A 16,138-nucleotide genomic window follows, 5' to 3' on the forward strand; every position below is an offset into this window, starting at 1 on the left:
GAAAAGGGAGGGCCTCTGAAGGGTCCTACATACAACATCTCAGTTCAAAGCCAGACTCAGATAGAGATACATAAGCAACTCACACAAAAACACCATACATGGAGGGGATCCGTTTTATCACAGCCCATAAAATAGATAAAGCTTGGAGGATTTTCTTCTTCGAATTATTTGATGTTTTAAAAATAATGCAGTTAAGACATGGTGCGAGTTTGTTACTGAATAACGTATTTCCGTATGTGTTCATTTTAAATACAGGGAAAGCTAATTCAGACAAGGAGATAGAACACTGGCTTTGCGTGTCAATATCACCCGGCCAGTATTTCACATGTCTACCTATCCTGCCTTTTGAAATTCTCACATGTTTTTTCCTCAAGTCCTGAAAATGTATTTTAAAATTACATTTGTTGGATATTCCTTATACTACACACCTGCCATGAGTCCTCAGGACAAAATTCCGAAAACTGACCTTAACTGCTATAAACACTGTAAGACATTTTCAATGTCGCCACCTGTTGCCAATAAATAAAGCGGAATATAACATATCTTGGTTTTTTAATTTACTTAATCAAAAATATTTATATAAATACTAGTATCAGCAGTAGTATATATTTTTATTCTTTAATTTTTTTCGTTTTCTGTATGTCTAATGGCTTCTAGTTCAACATGTTAGCATTATGAAATGAATGTATGCTTTGGTGGACCAACTACATAATGAAGTCAGCCAGTAGATGGCAGCATTGTCCTCATATCCAGCCCCCATAGCGCAGCTTGTTGGGGAGGTAGACTTTGGAGAGGAAGTCAGGGCCAATAGCAGAGAGAGACTGGATCTCAGCTTTTACTTTGTTCTGTCGCATCAGGTCCATCTGCAACAAGATACAACATGCACGCAGTACAATGAAAAACAGCAAAAGAACGATTACCAGGTGCAATGTTTACAACCATTTCACAATCCAGTGAGCCCTCGATCACACGCATACCCCTGCTGCCCCCCCCCCCCCCCCCCCCCCCGCCCAGCCCAGACCAGACCTCTTTCTGCCAGGACGGTTGGCTGGCGAGGTAGGGTCTTCTGAGGAGGCTGTGGAGCTTGCTCTCATCTCTCTGGGTGAGTGGGATCAGCATGTCCTGAGGGACTCTTAGCCTAAAAGGTGGAAAATCTGAATCTTCAGACACTATTAAACAGGGGCTATGTTTTCTCCCTACCACGCTGGCTATTAAACAGGGGCTATTATGTTTTCTCCCTACCACGCTGGCTATTAAACAGGGGCTATTATCTTTTCTCGCTACCACACAGGCTAATAAATAGGCACTATTCTCTTTCCTCACTACCACTAAACACGAGATACACCCCTTGCTTCTTTCCCCTTTGCACCACACAGCGTTTGAGGAGGTCGGGAAGCAAAGTCTGCAAACTACAATTAAACTGACGTCAAAAGGTCTCGCTCCGGGCTAGGATTATGGATGTATACTTAAAACTCAATATACCCTCACAGCCGCTCCCTGATGGCGGGGGGAGAGAAGTGGCAGAGACAAACCATCTAAACGGTCCAGAATATAATCCCAATTAGAGGCGGGAGGAAGTAGGAAGTAAGTGAGTGGTGAGTCCAAACCTCTGGAGGTCAGAGGGGAGGAGGCCCATCCACCTCACGCTAGGGACAGTCAAATTGTGGGCCTCAAACGACATTGCCTGTGGGGAAAAGAAAGGCTGCATTGAGCAAACACACACGCATACGTGCATACACATCATGCATGCGCACACAGAAAGGAACACAAAGTCAGGCACACACAGACACACACCATGCATATAAGAGGGCGAAAAACAGATAAAGATGGTGCAGGAAACACTGAACAACACAGCGAAATAATAAAAACGTAAATACCACAGCATCCCAAACAGGTTGTTTGCCTTAACATGTCAGTTCAGATATCCTAGGATGGATGATCGGCACATTTTCCATTTGAGGAGCCATGTAATTACATATTGCTAACGCAGAGACACAGAGCAGGCCTCATTGGATAATACACAGTACTGGAATAACTTTGGCGGTGGGACTCACCACCGATCCGTACTTGTAGATGCACATAATCTCAATGCCTGGGAAAATCAAAGGAATAACGGGGGAGGGGGAGAGGGAGAGGGGAAGCAGAGATTCACACATCAGAGGCCATGGCAGAGAGAAATTATCCCCACAGACATAACGAGGGGAGAAGAAGATGTGGATTGTACAATGGCCCGCTATCCTACAGGCTAATGGGGAGTAATTGACTTGGACAGCCTCGAGTACGACACAATGGAAAGGTCACAGGTGCTCACTGTCGTCAGTGGGAGCTAACGCGCCCCATGCTTCATTACATTTATTCCTTTAATTATTTTTATGTAATGGGACTTTTCGGAATCTGGTACAAGGAGTTCTACAACCTGGTGAACAGAGATGATGTGATTATCCACGTTGTCTTAGTTCTGCTTATTCTTGGTTTAATTGAATTATTCATCGTAGAATGAAATCCATGTCCACGTGCTTAAGAAATAAAGTAACCACATCACTAGAGGTGTTCCACGTAGACCTGCTTCACAGTCGGTATCTGTTCTGTTGTGTGCTATAGGACATATACTTGGCTCATAGGGACCTGGAAGAAGAGCATCATGTGATTAAAAGACAGAGAGTAGAGGTGTACCATGAGGGTCAGCGTCCACCAGGGCAAAGATGGGGATGTGCAGAGTGTCCCAAAGCTTCCTCACCATCAGCCTGCTGTTTACATCTGGGAACCCTTTACCCTGACAACCCACACACACAAAGACACACACACACACACACACACACACACACACACACACACACACACACACACACACACACACACACACACACACACACACACACACACACACACACACACACACACACACACACACACACACACACACACACACACACACACACACACACACACACACTTGTGTTAAAGTATATGCATGGTATTGGAAGATGCCTTTGAGAAATGTGTCCTGTCCACTAATGGCAGTCAATGACTACCATGGTCACAATCAAGTTTCAAAATATGCCCAAAATATTGAAGTCAGACCCACTGTGATCATGATACAAGGGCAGAGCTTTGAGCAGAAGTCATCGTCAATCAATCTCTGGAACGTGGCATCTTTCTCCACAATGAGGACAAACTTGGCAGAAGACACAATATCTGGAAAGTGAGGAGGTCAGGCACACACAATGCTTCTCACAATGGATGCGGTTGCGTGAGTCAGAGAGAACTTAAGAGCAGGAAACGATAACAGAGCAGTGGGGGTCAGAGAGATTGTGTAACCATGTTTTGATTTCCCCAAAGGATACTTTTAATTCCGGCAACATTGGAAGACACAGGGACAGCCTGAAAATGAAATATCGTAACATCAGAAGGTTAAGCGTTTATGGCTCATCGATGAAGAAGAAGAAACAGATGATTTGAAGACAAAAGGCTCATGGTGTACTCCTAGAATGAAATGTCTCTAGTACTTAAGCTAGCTCAGTGTTTATATAACATTTATACCACAGCATTGTTCAACACTTGATTCGGATGGGTCAAAAGCGTTCCAAGGCTGTGCAGATGTGTCCCGTTATTATTCAATAACGGGACACATCTGTCTTTTAGCAGTACCAAATCAATGTGAAAAAAAAACCAACGTGAACAACAATGGTAAAGAACTATCGACCAGGCGTTTCCATGACAACGTAAAAACAATATTTTCGAAGAAGTATATTAGAATTTCAGGTGAATAGGTCAATGAAGACATCTATAACATAATAGATTAAATTAACTTTTATCCAACCATTGTTGTTAAGTGTGGCAGAAGTGGAATAAACCACAATAATTTACAACTGTTATTGAAAATACAATACATCACCACCCCTGTCTTGCCGTATTTTCCAATAGTGGGACACCCAGGAATGGTTTATTCCTACTCCATGTATTTCACTCTACAGCATGCTGATGTTGGAGCTGTTGATGTCGGGTCAGGGATGTGTAGGGTGGGCTTTCAGGTAAGGGTATAGCTCATGACAGGTACGTACAGCAGAGCTGGAGAGGCAGTTGACCCGGGAACCATCGCCTTCCAGGTAACTCAGATCACCGCAGAGGAAGCCTTTGGATGTGGCCAACTGATGACGAGAATCACACACACACACGCATACACACATTATAAAATCTCTTTCAGTTTTTTTTTGCTAAGACGAAGGTTAATGCTTGCATTATGCAAGATCCCAAAATTGCCTCCGGGCATTTAACACGTTTATATAATATAAGGAGTTACGATAAGGAGAGTGTTTTTATACACAAATCAATATGCGTACCCCCTCAGACACGCACGCACACAATCATGCACATACTGATGCCCATGTACCACATGTAGTGTCCTGCGTGGAACCTGGAGCATGCAGGAGATGTCGTCCACAATACAGTCCACTGCCCTCTGATAGCCAAAGAGCTGGGTGTCGTTGTAATATATGTCCCTGTATTAGACACAAAACAAATCAACTCTAATAGGTTCATGTCAAATTAGCAAAGGGCCTTCATCATTTTCAACGAATTATAATAGTTACCTCTTTGTGGCGTATGAGTTGCTCTGCACAAGTTTATAGATGATAGAGAGAATCTTAAAGATTTGTGCTATAACAAAGAGGAATATCTTAAATGTTAGGGACTTCCATTTTATATATAATATGATTATTTCCCCTTCTTGTAATTTAACTTGTTCATACTGTCTATATGGTTTAATGTTTGGTCATCAATATAATATGTTGCATTACTATACTTACAGCAAACAATGTTACATGTTAAAGCTATTATGAATGACCACAGAGCAGTCTATACTCCTAGTAGATTTGGTTTAAAATGAATAAGGGTTGTGCGTGTGTTTATGTGTATGTCCTTTTTTCTTACCAAACTTTTTGACAGACAAAGAGCAGTCGCTCCGAACAGTGGTGACTGAGCTTCCTGCGATCATTTGCAGACCAACTGCACTGTCGAAACTCACATGCAAAAAGATTGAAGAAGGCAAATCAAACCATAATCCTCAAACAGTATAAGTGGTAGTTTAATGTTCACTCTTCTGAGTCAGACACCACCTGCAAGCCCTCAAAAAACTAAAAACTCCCGGAGGCCCGGGGGTTACCTGCGAGTCCCATCATCACCAGTGCAATTCCACCGCAAAACATTTGGCTCTCAAGTTACTGCGTTCTCACTTTTAAAGGAGCTGAGTGAAAATGCGCTCTAAGATGTGTTCATGTTTGATCTGAATTACACCAGACAGTTTGCCTAGTTCTGAGCCAAAGGTCTAGCTTACCTCGCCTATAGGCTCATTAAAGACCTCTGCTAGCTACCGGTTTTTATGGGGAGTGACTGATCCTGTGTATGTGTGTGTGTGTGTGTGTGTGTGTGTGTGTGTGTGTGTGTGTGTGTGTGTGTGTGTGTGTGTGTGTGTGTGTGTGTGTGTGTGTGTGTGTGTGCGTGTGCGAGAGTGCCTTCAGGAGTGTTTCAACAGTTTGACAGATGGAAATGCTCTGATAGTCCGGAAGCTATTAAATATTTAATCTCTAGCAATAGGGGATTTTTTTTGTGTCACTGATCTTGAACACATATTTCCCGCATTAAACTTCCTCCAACATGTTAGATAGAGATTTTGTTTTCCATGTTATTCACCTCACATTGGCCCAGTCGGACCTGCTGGGCAGCACCAGGACGGGGGCCTCGTCCTTGGACAGCGTGGCGACCATTCCAAGAATCACATTTTCTATTCGTGTCAAAACTTCTCGACTGGAAAATGAAAAACAAATGTGTCAGCAGGCTGAACCACAATGAAAACATAGATTTCGTCATTCAATAATCGTTTCAAGTCACGACGGGGGGGGACGGGGACGCTTGGACGACCGTTTTAAAAAAAACGTTCAAATGAATTAGAAAACACACCTGTCGAGTTGTTTTGGTGGTTCGACGTCACATTTTATGTTTGTCAACAATTCATCGCGCAGTTTATCGATTTCAGCAAACTGCTCTTGCTGGCCGGTTTCCATTGAACGTCAAAAAGGCTAAACAAGGCTAAACGTGAGCGTGGTCTGAAAGGATGTGATTATTTTACCATCAGTCACAGATGTCTGCTGCTCACGCGCACCGGCCGCGCGCTCTTTGCCCGCCATGGCTGTTCGTGTGGATTCACATCAACAAACAGGACAACGTCACGCACCACGACTGTAGGAAACTGTATCAAGCCGTTACTACACGCATAGACCCGCAGGTTTTAGTCTAGATATACGTCCGGTCCTGTGTCACTCATTCCCGGACACGTTTTAATTATTACTCTGTCTGGTTATGGCTCATCTCGCGTGAGCGTCCCCGTGAGCATCTTCTTCTGTGGCTCCGCGTCGTGATGAGATCTCATGAACCTGCTAATGCCTGTTGGGGCGTGAAGGGGAGTGAGCAAATGGTCAACATAATCATTTCTATGGAAAACAAAGGAAATGTACCAAAAGAAATGTGGATATTTTTTTCTAAAATGTGATTAATACTTATAAAAATACTTATTAATACTTACAAAAGGACAATTACACTTTTCATTCCATATGGTTCCATAATGTTCCTAGTTTATAAACTTAAAATTAGTTTCTTCAGGCAAAGTTACCCATTATTTGTATGCATTGCTTAAATCACCCAGGGGGTGAAGAACTCACTCTGATTCCCTTGTCAGCAGCATTCTCCTTTAATGTTGAAATCATGTGACTCGTTATCAAGCAAGAAACCATGTTTAGATTTTATCAGGTCACTAGGGGTCCTTTCTGTCAAGAATTAGTGGCCGGCATGCTGTGTGTGTTTGTGGAGGCCCTGTGGTCTTTCTTTTTTCCACCGGCCTCAAGTAAAGTGTGTGGGAGCCAACATCTGAAGAGAGGGGGTTTGAGCCCCTGACCTGACCCCGAATATTTCCTAACGTGTAGCTCCGCCAAAGGTCTCCATTTCCCCTGAGCGGCTCTGACAAGTTGCTTCCGTGGTAATGGTTGTTAATTGCTTGGTAACGAGTATCTCTAAGAAATGTAAGGGAGGGGAACAAACCTTTCCCTGGCTTAAAAAGAGGAAATCTGTGAAAGGCCACTGGTTTGGCTGAGAGGGGTGGAGGGGGGTGGGGGCTTTTAATTTTCCTTCATCCCGGAGAAGCAGAGTCTCCCGCTGCTTCCAGGGCCCAGGAAAGAAGCCTGCGTCGAGTGTGCGCCTCTAACCTGAGGAGACAGAGTGAAACGAGTCATGTGCTTTTGTCTCGGGATGAGTGTTTGTGCTGGGCAGGGGGGGGGGGGGGGGGGGGGGGGAGGGGGGATCGGAGGAAGGGCAGAGAGCAGCGGTGGGGGGCTGGCAGGTCAGAAGAAAGGGAAGCGAGGGGGGCACTGCAGGTGAGGGGGATTAGCTGCGGCTAGAGGCCCTAAGAAACTAAACACAGATCTGTCAACCTAATCCTCACAAATAGAAAACAGAGGCGGCCTCCCTTCACAATCCTGTAGCCACACAACAGAGCCACCTCCCTCTGGCACCCCCACCCCTCTCCTCGTATCGGACTCTCCTCCTCTGGTTCTCGTCAGCGCTTGGCCCGGGCCAGACCCTGCTGGCTGGGGCTGACTGTTTCCTAATGGCCCCTCAGACCAGCATCCCCTAAAGTAGAGGTGACTGATTACCCTAGCCTTGCGCTCTGATTGACAGCCAGAGTACCGCCTCACAGGGTGATGAGAACGAGAATCCAGCAGGCCCATGGCATTCCCCTGCAGCGGCATATAGATCGAGGTTGGCTGAGGGGGCGGGGGCGGGGGGGGGGCAGGCCTTTATCAGATCCTCACACCTCGATAATGGACACACTGATACGTGTGTGTGTGTGTGTGTGTGTGTGTGTGAGTGTGTGGCTGTCAGAGGGAGACCAGCGTAATGTCAATGCCTTTATCCTCTGACATGGGACCACAGAGTGAGCGATTGATAACTTCCTGCGGTGGCTGTGGGGCTCGGGCGACTCCGCCGGCTTTGTGGGGAGCTTAAGTAACATGGTATCTCGGGGGCCTGTCGTCAGCCCCAGACATAAATGATGAGGGTTAGCAGGGTGCTGCCGAGTGCCATGAATCAGACGCGGGCTTCTCCGGTGTCCCCTTTATACCATTCACCGCTGTGGACAGACGGGCCGGGCGGGAGTTAGGGCTGGTGGGGAGAACCAGGAAACAAGGAGAAAGTAAGCACTGACTGACATGAAGGAAAGGGCAGATTTGTGTCGCTTTTGGAACAATGCGGTTACCTCTCGGGTTGTTGTGACATGCCTCTGCTTGGTATGTCAAGATCCGCAGGGAGAGGAATGTGTGCAAGAGATAATGATTTCTTGAGGTCGTTCAAGAGTCTCTTTCTTCCGTCTGTGTCTTTGCCTGTCTCCCAGCTGTGTTTCACATGTTCCCGAGGCCCCTGGAAGTGTCGGACACCAGAAGGCGAAACATTTGCAATCGTTTAGCCACACCTGGACGGGCTGTTTAAACAGACCGCCGCTCTGTGCAGTGTACACACCGCATGGGGTCAGATCAAGGAAAAGAAAGAGCTCAAGACGTTGTGTGGTTGGGCAGGTAGAGCGGGAACAATGGGCTTTAGGGTGGTGTGGGGGAACAGGACGGGCTTCAACTCCTTGAACCCCTCCCCCCCACCAATTCCATACTCCTTCATTTCAAAAGCAATTCACCTTGAAATAGTTTTTACTATACCCCCTTTGCTTCACCCCCTATGGCTTGCTATACTACCCCCACGTTCACACACACACACACACACACACACACACACACACACACACACACACACACACACACACACACACACACACACACACACACACACACACACACACACACACACACACACACACACTCACACACACACACACACCATGCATCCCAAAGCCTTCACAGGAGGACCGCTGACGGTCTAAATATTAAACCAACCTCTGATCTGATCCGCGGAGATGTCATAAATAGATAAGCAGAGTGCCCCAACTTCTATCTTCCAAGGAAATGTGTGCTCATGCAGACGTCTGCAAAAGAACGTGAATGTTATCATTTTCCTTGTGTTGTTTTTTTTGCCATGAATGCAAGCCTATTCCAGGGGGTGATTCACTGGCCTGCTCTGTGTGGTCCTCTCCTTTGGTTCCTGATGTTGTGCTGTGACCTGCCTGAGTGGGCAAGTGTATGTTGGTACACGCAGGCTAAGATTAGTAGAGAAGGTGTATTTGTGTGTGTGTGTGTGTGTGTGTGTGTGTGTGTGTGTGTGTGTGTGTGTGTGTGTGTGTGTGTGTGTGTGTGTGTGTGTGTGTGTGTGTGTGTGTGTTGCGGGGGTTCGGTGCAGACCTACATTTCAAGGGCCTGGAGGTAGAAGTGTGTTTAAGCTATTTACGGGTCCAGGACTCAGGATGTCTGCGACCCCATCACTTTGGGTCTTCCAGGCTATTGAGGGACCTTGTTGGTATTTTGATTACAAAGGTACTGCGTGGGGAATGGGTGTTGATGGGACGAGTAAACTAACCCTGGGCCGGTTAAACAGAGCTTACTCCTCCACCTGGCACCAGTGATTCAACACTTGGCAAATTTGGACCTCCGATTGTCAGTCATGACTCTGCTCATTGAGAACATGAGTGCTCCGTTTATCTGAACTATACACACATGACATAGGTATGGGCCAGTTGAGTATTGCACTGCCCTAATGTGTTTTTTGGCACAAGTGGAGTTGGCTTGGTTTTGTTTACATGCCAGTGTGTGTGGGCTGGCCTGCTGGTGACACAGACTGTTAGAATGTTACGTGCGCACCCTTGGGAGATAATGTGTTTAATATTTTAGGGGTATTTCTATAAACGTCACTGTTTGTGAGTTAGTTTATTTTGTGTGTTCCGAAAAGTGTGTGTGGGTATGTGTGTGTGTGGGTGTGTGTGTGTGTGTGTGTGTGTGTGTGTGTGTGTGTGTGTGTGTGTGTGTGTGTGTGTGTGTGTGTGTGTGTGTGTCTGTGTGTGTATGTTTGTATGTGTGTGTTTGTGTTTGTGTGTGTGTGTGTTTGTGTGTGTGTGTATGGAGGGGGGGGGGGGTTTGGGGGTTAACTGGGATAAATATAAAATGATATGAAGGAGAAAGGTAGTAATTGAAGGTAGAAGACTCAGATATAGTTTGTTCTGCAGTGGCTCCCCTGGTAAAAGGCCCCTCAGTGCTGGCTGCTCAGTGAGGCCTGGCCCAAGTCTGTGTCCTTTGTTTATGAGGACTGTCACCATGGCCATGGAGGTCCTAACAAAGGGGGGTCTGTTCCTATTGTCCTGACCCAGGGCAACAGTTCTTCTCTGGCTACTGACTAGACCCAGGTTTGGGGGCTGATGGAGGTCCAAGAGGGGTCTGAACTCTCCCCAGTAAAATGAGTGTGACAGAGAGGGCCCCGAGGGCAAGGAGCAGAGTGAGAGCGAGAGAGAGAGGAGAGATGAGGAGAGAGAGAGAGAGAGAGAGAGAGGAGAGAGAGAGAGATGAGCGATGGGATGAGAGCGAGGGAGGAGAGAGAGAGAGAGAGAGAGAGAGAGAGAGAGAGAGAGAGAGAGAGAGATGTATAGCTATAACTGGAACCAAGTCCCTTTCATGTCCTTGGTCTGAAACTGCTGAAATGTAAACACTTGGGGCTATTAGCTGATTCTAGCTGTGGCACCGGATAACAATGTTTATATGTTACAGGCTACCGCTGAAAGGTCATTTAAAAGCAATAGAGTATCTGGTAGATATGCAGCACGAGCAGCGGCTGTGTTTTGTAGGCTTTCAAGGGAAACCACATTGAATTGTCATCGGAAAAAGGGGAGTGGCTGTGCTTTGAAGACGAACCGTATTAAATGGACAGGGGAGGTGAGTTTAAAGAAGACAGAACCTGGAGACATACTCTCCATCCTGCCCACGCTTCCTCTGCATGCAATTATAGCAAAGAATCTTAAGCCGGCTGGCTGCCTGTATTTCTTCACCAGAGGCCTACTTTGAAAAGATCACCTTGCTGTCTGAACTCTGGCTGAGCATGTCTCCAGGGGAAAGAAACGTAATCGTCATCGCTTCCCAGAATATCAAAAGCATATTTCACATCGATACAACAGGGTAACATGAAGTCGATTATTGGTCGATGCAATTTGTGATAAATGTGCTTCTATATGTAAATAATCAGTCAAATTGAGTTAAGGGAATCTTGACAATCACTAGAGTAGAGCAGTATTACTACAGCACACAAGAGGGCCAGGATAAAATGTCCATTATAAAGCGCAGTGTTCAACCAAGGTTGAAGAGGCAGATGGGGGCATGATGTCGCTGCCAAACATGTGCATCCCTCTTTCCGAGCATGCATGCTGCCCGCGCTCCACAGACTCTGTGACAAACCCCATGCAATCTCAACATGCACGCATAATACTGAGCGGAAGAGTTTGTCAGCGGACACAGAGTTTCCACACAGAGTTTCTACTGAACCCAATCAACCACCAATGAGGCTGTTCCAAGTTACATGGTTCCCTTTTGTTAGGATGCACCTGCACATCACATGGGCAGGCTGTAAAATTGAGATATCCAATGCAGGCTTCAACCTCTCCCACATTACTCATTCGGATGTGCCCAAAGAAAAAGAAAATCTGACCCTTTTCAGGGATAAGACACACACTATCACAGGATCATTCTTGTCATATTTTTTTAGTCATATTTGCAACTGCAAAAAGTAACAAAGACCATATTTCAGACAACCAACTTTAGAATCTTCTTTCTAAACACACGTGCACACACACACGCACGCACACACACACACACACACACACACACACACACACACACACACACACACACACACACACACACACACACACACACACACACACACACACATACACAAACACAAACTCTCTCTCTCTCTCTCTTTGTCCCACTCTCTCTCTCTCTCACACACTCTGTCTCACACGCTCCCCCCCCCTCTCTCGCTCCCCCCCCCCCCCTTCTCTCTCTCTCTCTCTCTCTCTCTCTCTCTCTCTCTCTCTCTCTCTCTCTCTCTCTCTCTCTCTCTCTCTCTCCTCTCTCTCTCTCTCTCTCTCTCTCTCTCCTCTCTCTCTCTCTCTCTCTCTCTCTCTCTCTCTCTCTCTCTCTCTCTCTCTCTCTCTCTCCCTTTCTCTCAGTGTGTTCCTCTCTGGCGATCAGCGCTGCTCCTCCCAGTACATAGCACCTCCTCATAACTTGTTCGCAGGACAGAGAGCTCTCAGTGAAACGAATCCGCTCACGGGCTACTGGTGATCGTGGATGGTCGGCGACCGGAATTAAGATACCTGATATCAAATTCGTGGGATCGATAATTTTTTTAACATAGCATTGATTCCGATATTGAACACATCTGATGCTGAAGATCGATATTCGTTTGTTGTATTCGCCAAGTTAAATGAATTGTGCACAATTACGCATGGCATTCGCAATGGCAACCGTTTTGGATACTCGTTCTCCCGTTTTGTTCCTTTTATGGGTCTACTGCGTCCTGGCGGACAGCCTCTTTACCAACTTAACTTTGGACAACGAGGTCCATTCGAGTTTCATCCACCGGCGGCTGAAGAGCCAGGAACGCCGGGAGATGCAGCGGGAGATCCTGTCGATCCTGGGCTTACCGCACCGACCGCGTCCCCATCTCCACGGGAAGCACAACGCTGCGCCCATGTTCATGTTGGACCTGTACAATGCAATGTCCACGGAGGGAGACGAGGACAGATACTCGTACCCCTACAAGCCCGTCTTCACCACGCAAGGGCCCCCGATTGCTAGCCTGCAGGACAACAACTTCTTGAACGATGCTGACATGGTGATGAGCTTCGTCAATTTAGGTAGGAGTCCTCCATCATGCTTAATGTTATTTGTTGTTGTTTTTTTGTTTGCCATTCCAGTTAAAAAGTTGAACTTGTTATTGAAGGTGAAATGTTGACAGTGTCATATGAATTAGCATGTTTCTGTTGCACACACATGCAGGTGACGAATACCGCTTTACATAAACAAAGTGCTGTTATTTACCAGAAGTGTCACATACCGCACGGGGCTGCTGGACGCCGAACAGCTGTGCAGCGTGCTGAAGGTTCAGGTGCTTTTACTGAAGATGATGGGCCAGGCGTCTGCTAATATGTCAACAACGCCTTATCTAGGGAATGAGTAAAGTCAACAGCAGGAAACAGTTCAAAGTGCACTAAAGATTTAATTTTTTCCCCCTCTAAAGTTTTAAACGAAAGGCCCCAGAGTTTGACTTTTAACTTCTCATCCACTCTTCCGAGCATCATTTCGTTTCTCATCTATAACTAGTCCCATATCTACACTATCCTAAGCATAGGTGGACTGAAGGGGAGATCCTTTAGTTATCTCAACAGTTGTCAAAGCAAAATCTCTATCTTGATAAAGTGCAGTGGTGTGCGTGTTACATTGATGAACTGCTGCCAGAGTATGATGAAAAGCACGGGGAGGCTCTTAGCTACAAAGGGAACACATGGCCCGCTAGCTAACTGAAAGCGATTTAAAGGACGGCAGCCAAAGTTAAAGGAGCACGTCTATAGGTATAAATCCTGGAAAACATCCTAGCATGGTGGCTGTATAGAGTGTTCTGGCAGGAGAGGGAAGGTTGCACAGCTTCCTCCACCGCTGCTGCACTGTCATTACGGCATTGTGACTATTTCTGACACGCAGTGACACAGACGGGCCTGACCACACAGTCTCACAAAGTCAAGGGCCTCACTCACTCTCTGGCTCGGACCAAGCGCCAATAATCTTGCAATGGGAAGTGTGTGCATGTGTGTGCGTGTGTGTGCGTGTGTGCGTTCGTGTGTGAGAGAAAGCGAGAGAGAGTAAATTGTTGAACATCTTTAATTTTAGAACACAAGTTAAACCAATGGGATTATAGAGTTGTACAAACTTGTTTGTCAACGTCACCCATGATGCACACATGTTGAGCCTGGTGATGCATATCACTCATTTAAGAATCCTAAAGTTGGCGTGTGTTTTAGCCTCACTGGTGTCGTTTTGCCGTGCTTGCAGTCAGAAAAAAAGGCAGAAAAGGGTTCCTTGTTTATCCTCTTCCAGTCTCATGTGATAACCATCAAATTTGAGTCAGCTTTGATTGAATAGTACCGATGACATGGTAGGCCTAACTCATTCATTACCTTCCACATGAGACGGCGCCGGATGGAGAAACAGAGGAGTGACTTTTACAGTGACAGGGAAACAAGAGAAGGCACCACTTGGTGAAGAAGGATCATGCATGAAGATGTGTTTTACTTTAAATTGGATGAATTGGCAGGATAATTAAATAGAATAACCATAGTTTATACTTTTTTGTTTAAAATCTTTGACAAGATGCATCTTTGCAATATATGTTCAAAGGCTTTCTAAGGCCAGAATGTTGTATTTACAATTCGGCCTACCACAAACCATATGACATGATTCAATAACAACACATTCATTTACGGCAATGGACATTAAAGTCAGATGAGATCAGAGATCTGGTTGAATATTGTCTGCCATCTGATAAAATGAAACGAGGGGTATAAGTAGATGAACAAGACTGACATCGCTATTGGCTTGGTGTGACCTTTATACCTGACACAACATCTGTATAACACAAAAAGGACCACAGGAACCCGCTTGGAAATCCTAGCTTTGTCCAAACTGGAATGTTTACTTTGACATTCAGCTAGGGCTGGCATGCAATTGTTCCAGGTATTCTCTGTGTAGATAAAACAAAACCATCTGAATTGCTTGATATGACTCGGCTGAGGTGGTAGTCCATTAGGGCTCAGAAATCCAACTTCATTATTTAAACAATTATTAAAATCAACCGTAAAACAGTTTTCCCCAGGTTGGGCTCCCTCTGTAGCATTGGCTTATTGGTGGCTGTATGAGCGAAAGCCAAGGTCGGGATTTGACTGCGCCTCGTAAGCACTGCTGGGACAGTTCGTAGCTGGCCAGGGTGGGTGTGGTTTTTGGGACGGGCCCCAGAGCAAGGGACCTTGTCTTGACTGAGTCACCTCAGTTAAAAAGGCCAGCTGTGTAAATGGCTTACGGCATGCAGTCAGAATTCACCGCAACACGCAGCACGGGATACCGCAGAGCTGGGTGTGTACCGCCGGACATGCCGCAGTCGCACGCCAAAAAATGCAAACACGACACGCAAGTTATCCACACGTCGTTCCCCGCAATGCTGGCATTCTGTGCTGTCGGCGTCGGAGAGACGGCGTTGTACTGCAGGCCAAGATATGCCAGAGATCCGAGATGGATTGTGATACACACACACACACACACACATACACACACACACACACACACACACACACACACACACACACACACACACACACACACACACACACACACACACACACACACACACACTCACACACACAGTCTGACCTGCATGCTTGCTCACGCATGCTCCTGTTTTGATAATGATTTATAAGGTCCTGATGGTCTTTGGGAACATTAGCCTGAGGTCACAGAAAATTAAGCCATTTCCCATCTAACAAACCACAGCTTCCAGGTATTTCTTGGCCTGTGCTAAAGCTGTGTACCCCACATATTTAAACACTGAGTCACACATTCAAACCATCTTCTAGGCATCAGTTCCAACACTAAAAAAATGTTAATGCCCATTATTCTATCTCAAACTGTGTGGTGACTTACATGTCTGCTATTTGCATCCTGCATGTCAGATAACATTAATCATTTCCTGCGTGTGTGTGTGTGTGTGTGTGTGTGTGTGTGTGTGTGTGTGTGTGTGTGTGTGTGTGTGTGTGTGTGTGTGTGTGTGGCCTATCCTTACTGTAAAGTGTTGCCATCCGAATAACACAAGGGGAGAGCACCCAAGAGAGAAATAGAAAGAGAAAGAGAGAGGTTGAGTCAAGAGAATGAGAAAGAGAGATATTGTGTGTGTGCATGTGGTGCTTACAAAACTAAAACTGTTTGTTGCAGTGTAATTAGCAGAAAAGATTCCTGGCAACTCATGACTATCTGAGTGTATAATAGTCTTATTCTCAGCCATTTGAAATTAAGACTACAGCAGGAAAGAATATAAAACAATATCAGGGAATCTTACATCT

The 16,138-nt window shown here is 45.9% G+C and overlaps 2 protein-coding genes across 4 annotated transcripts in view; one reads left to right on the forward strand and one right to left on the reverse strand.

Moving 5' to 3' along the window:
• Nucleotides 1-24: 24 nt before the first annotated feature.
• Nucleotides 25-6,334, reverse strand: spo11 (SPO11 initiator of meiotic double stranded breaks). 3 transcript variants are annotated; one of them, XM_056593232.1, is made up of 13 exons: nucleotides 5,956-6,334; nucleotides 5,689-5,802; nucleotides 4,930-5,018; nucleotides 4,590-4,656; nucleotides 4,391-4,499; nucleotides 4,062-4,148; nucleotides 3,345-3,381; nucleotides 3,086-3,195; nucleotides 2,674-2,773; nucleotides 2,055-2,092; nucleotides 1,608-1,684; nucleotides 1,027-1,138; nucleotides 25-863 (listed from the first exon to the last, which is right to left on the reverse strand). In XM_056593232.1, exons 1-13 carry the CDS (start codon nucleotides 6,057-6,059, stop codon nucleotides 744-746), a joined length of 1,164 nt encoding a protein of 387 aa, XP_056449207.1. In that variant the 5' UTR covers nucleotides 6,060-6,334; the 3' UTR covers nucleotides 25-743. The 3 variants fall into 3 exon arrangements, with proteins under 3 accessions (XP_056449207.1, XP_056449217.1, XP_056449225.1); XM_056593242.1 differs by having other exon boundaries at nucleotides 26-863; nucleotides 6,125-6,334; XM_056593250.1 differs by lacking the exon at nucleotides 1,027-1,138 and having other exon boundaries at nucleotides 770-863.
• A 5,936-nt stretch (nucleotides 6,335-12,270) lies between these two features.
• The window catches only part of bmp7b (bone morphogenetic protein 7b), a 23,156-nt gene continuing 19,288 nt past the window's right edge, over nucleotides 12,271-16,138 (forward strand). The window contains exon 1 of the mRNA XM_056593413.1: nucleotides 12,271-12,889. Coding sequence (XP_056449388.1) covers nucleotides 12,457-12,889 — 433 coding nt within the window. The 5' untranslated portion in view covers nucleotides 12,271-12,456. The remainder of the gene's footprint in view (nucleotides 12,890-16,138) is intronic.

Source organism: Gadus chalcogrammus, chromosome 1 (genome assembly GCF_026213295.1).
Source record: "Gadus chalcogrammus isolate NIFS_2021 chromosome 1, NIFS_Gcha_1.0, whole genome shotgun sequence".
Taxonomy (NCBI): Eukaryota; Metazoa; Chordata; class Actinopteri; order Gadiformes; family Gadidae; genus Gadus; species Gadus chalcogrammus.

Excerpts from the sequence above, each read along its gene's own strand:
- spo11 (XM_056593232.1), bottom strand. The coding sequence starts at position 6,059 with ATGGAAACCGGCCAGCAAGAGCAGTTTGCTGAAATCGATAAACTGCGC. Across the intron at positions 3,382-4,061 it reads ACTGCCTCTCCAGCTCTGCT|GCTGTCCCTGTGTCTTCCAA; the intron begins GTACGTACCTGT and ends TTTCATTTTCAG. Across the intron at positions 2,774-3,085 it reads GCCCTTGTATCATGATCACA|GGTAAAGGGTTCCCAGATGT; the intron begins GTGGGTCTGACT and ends GTGGGTTGTCAG.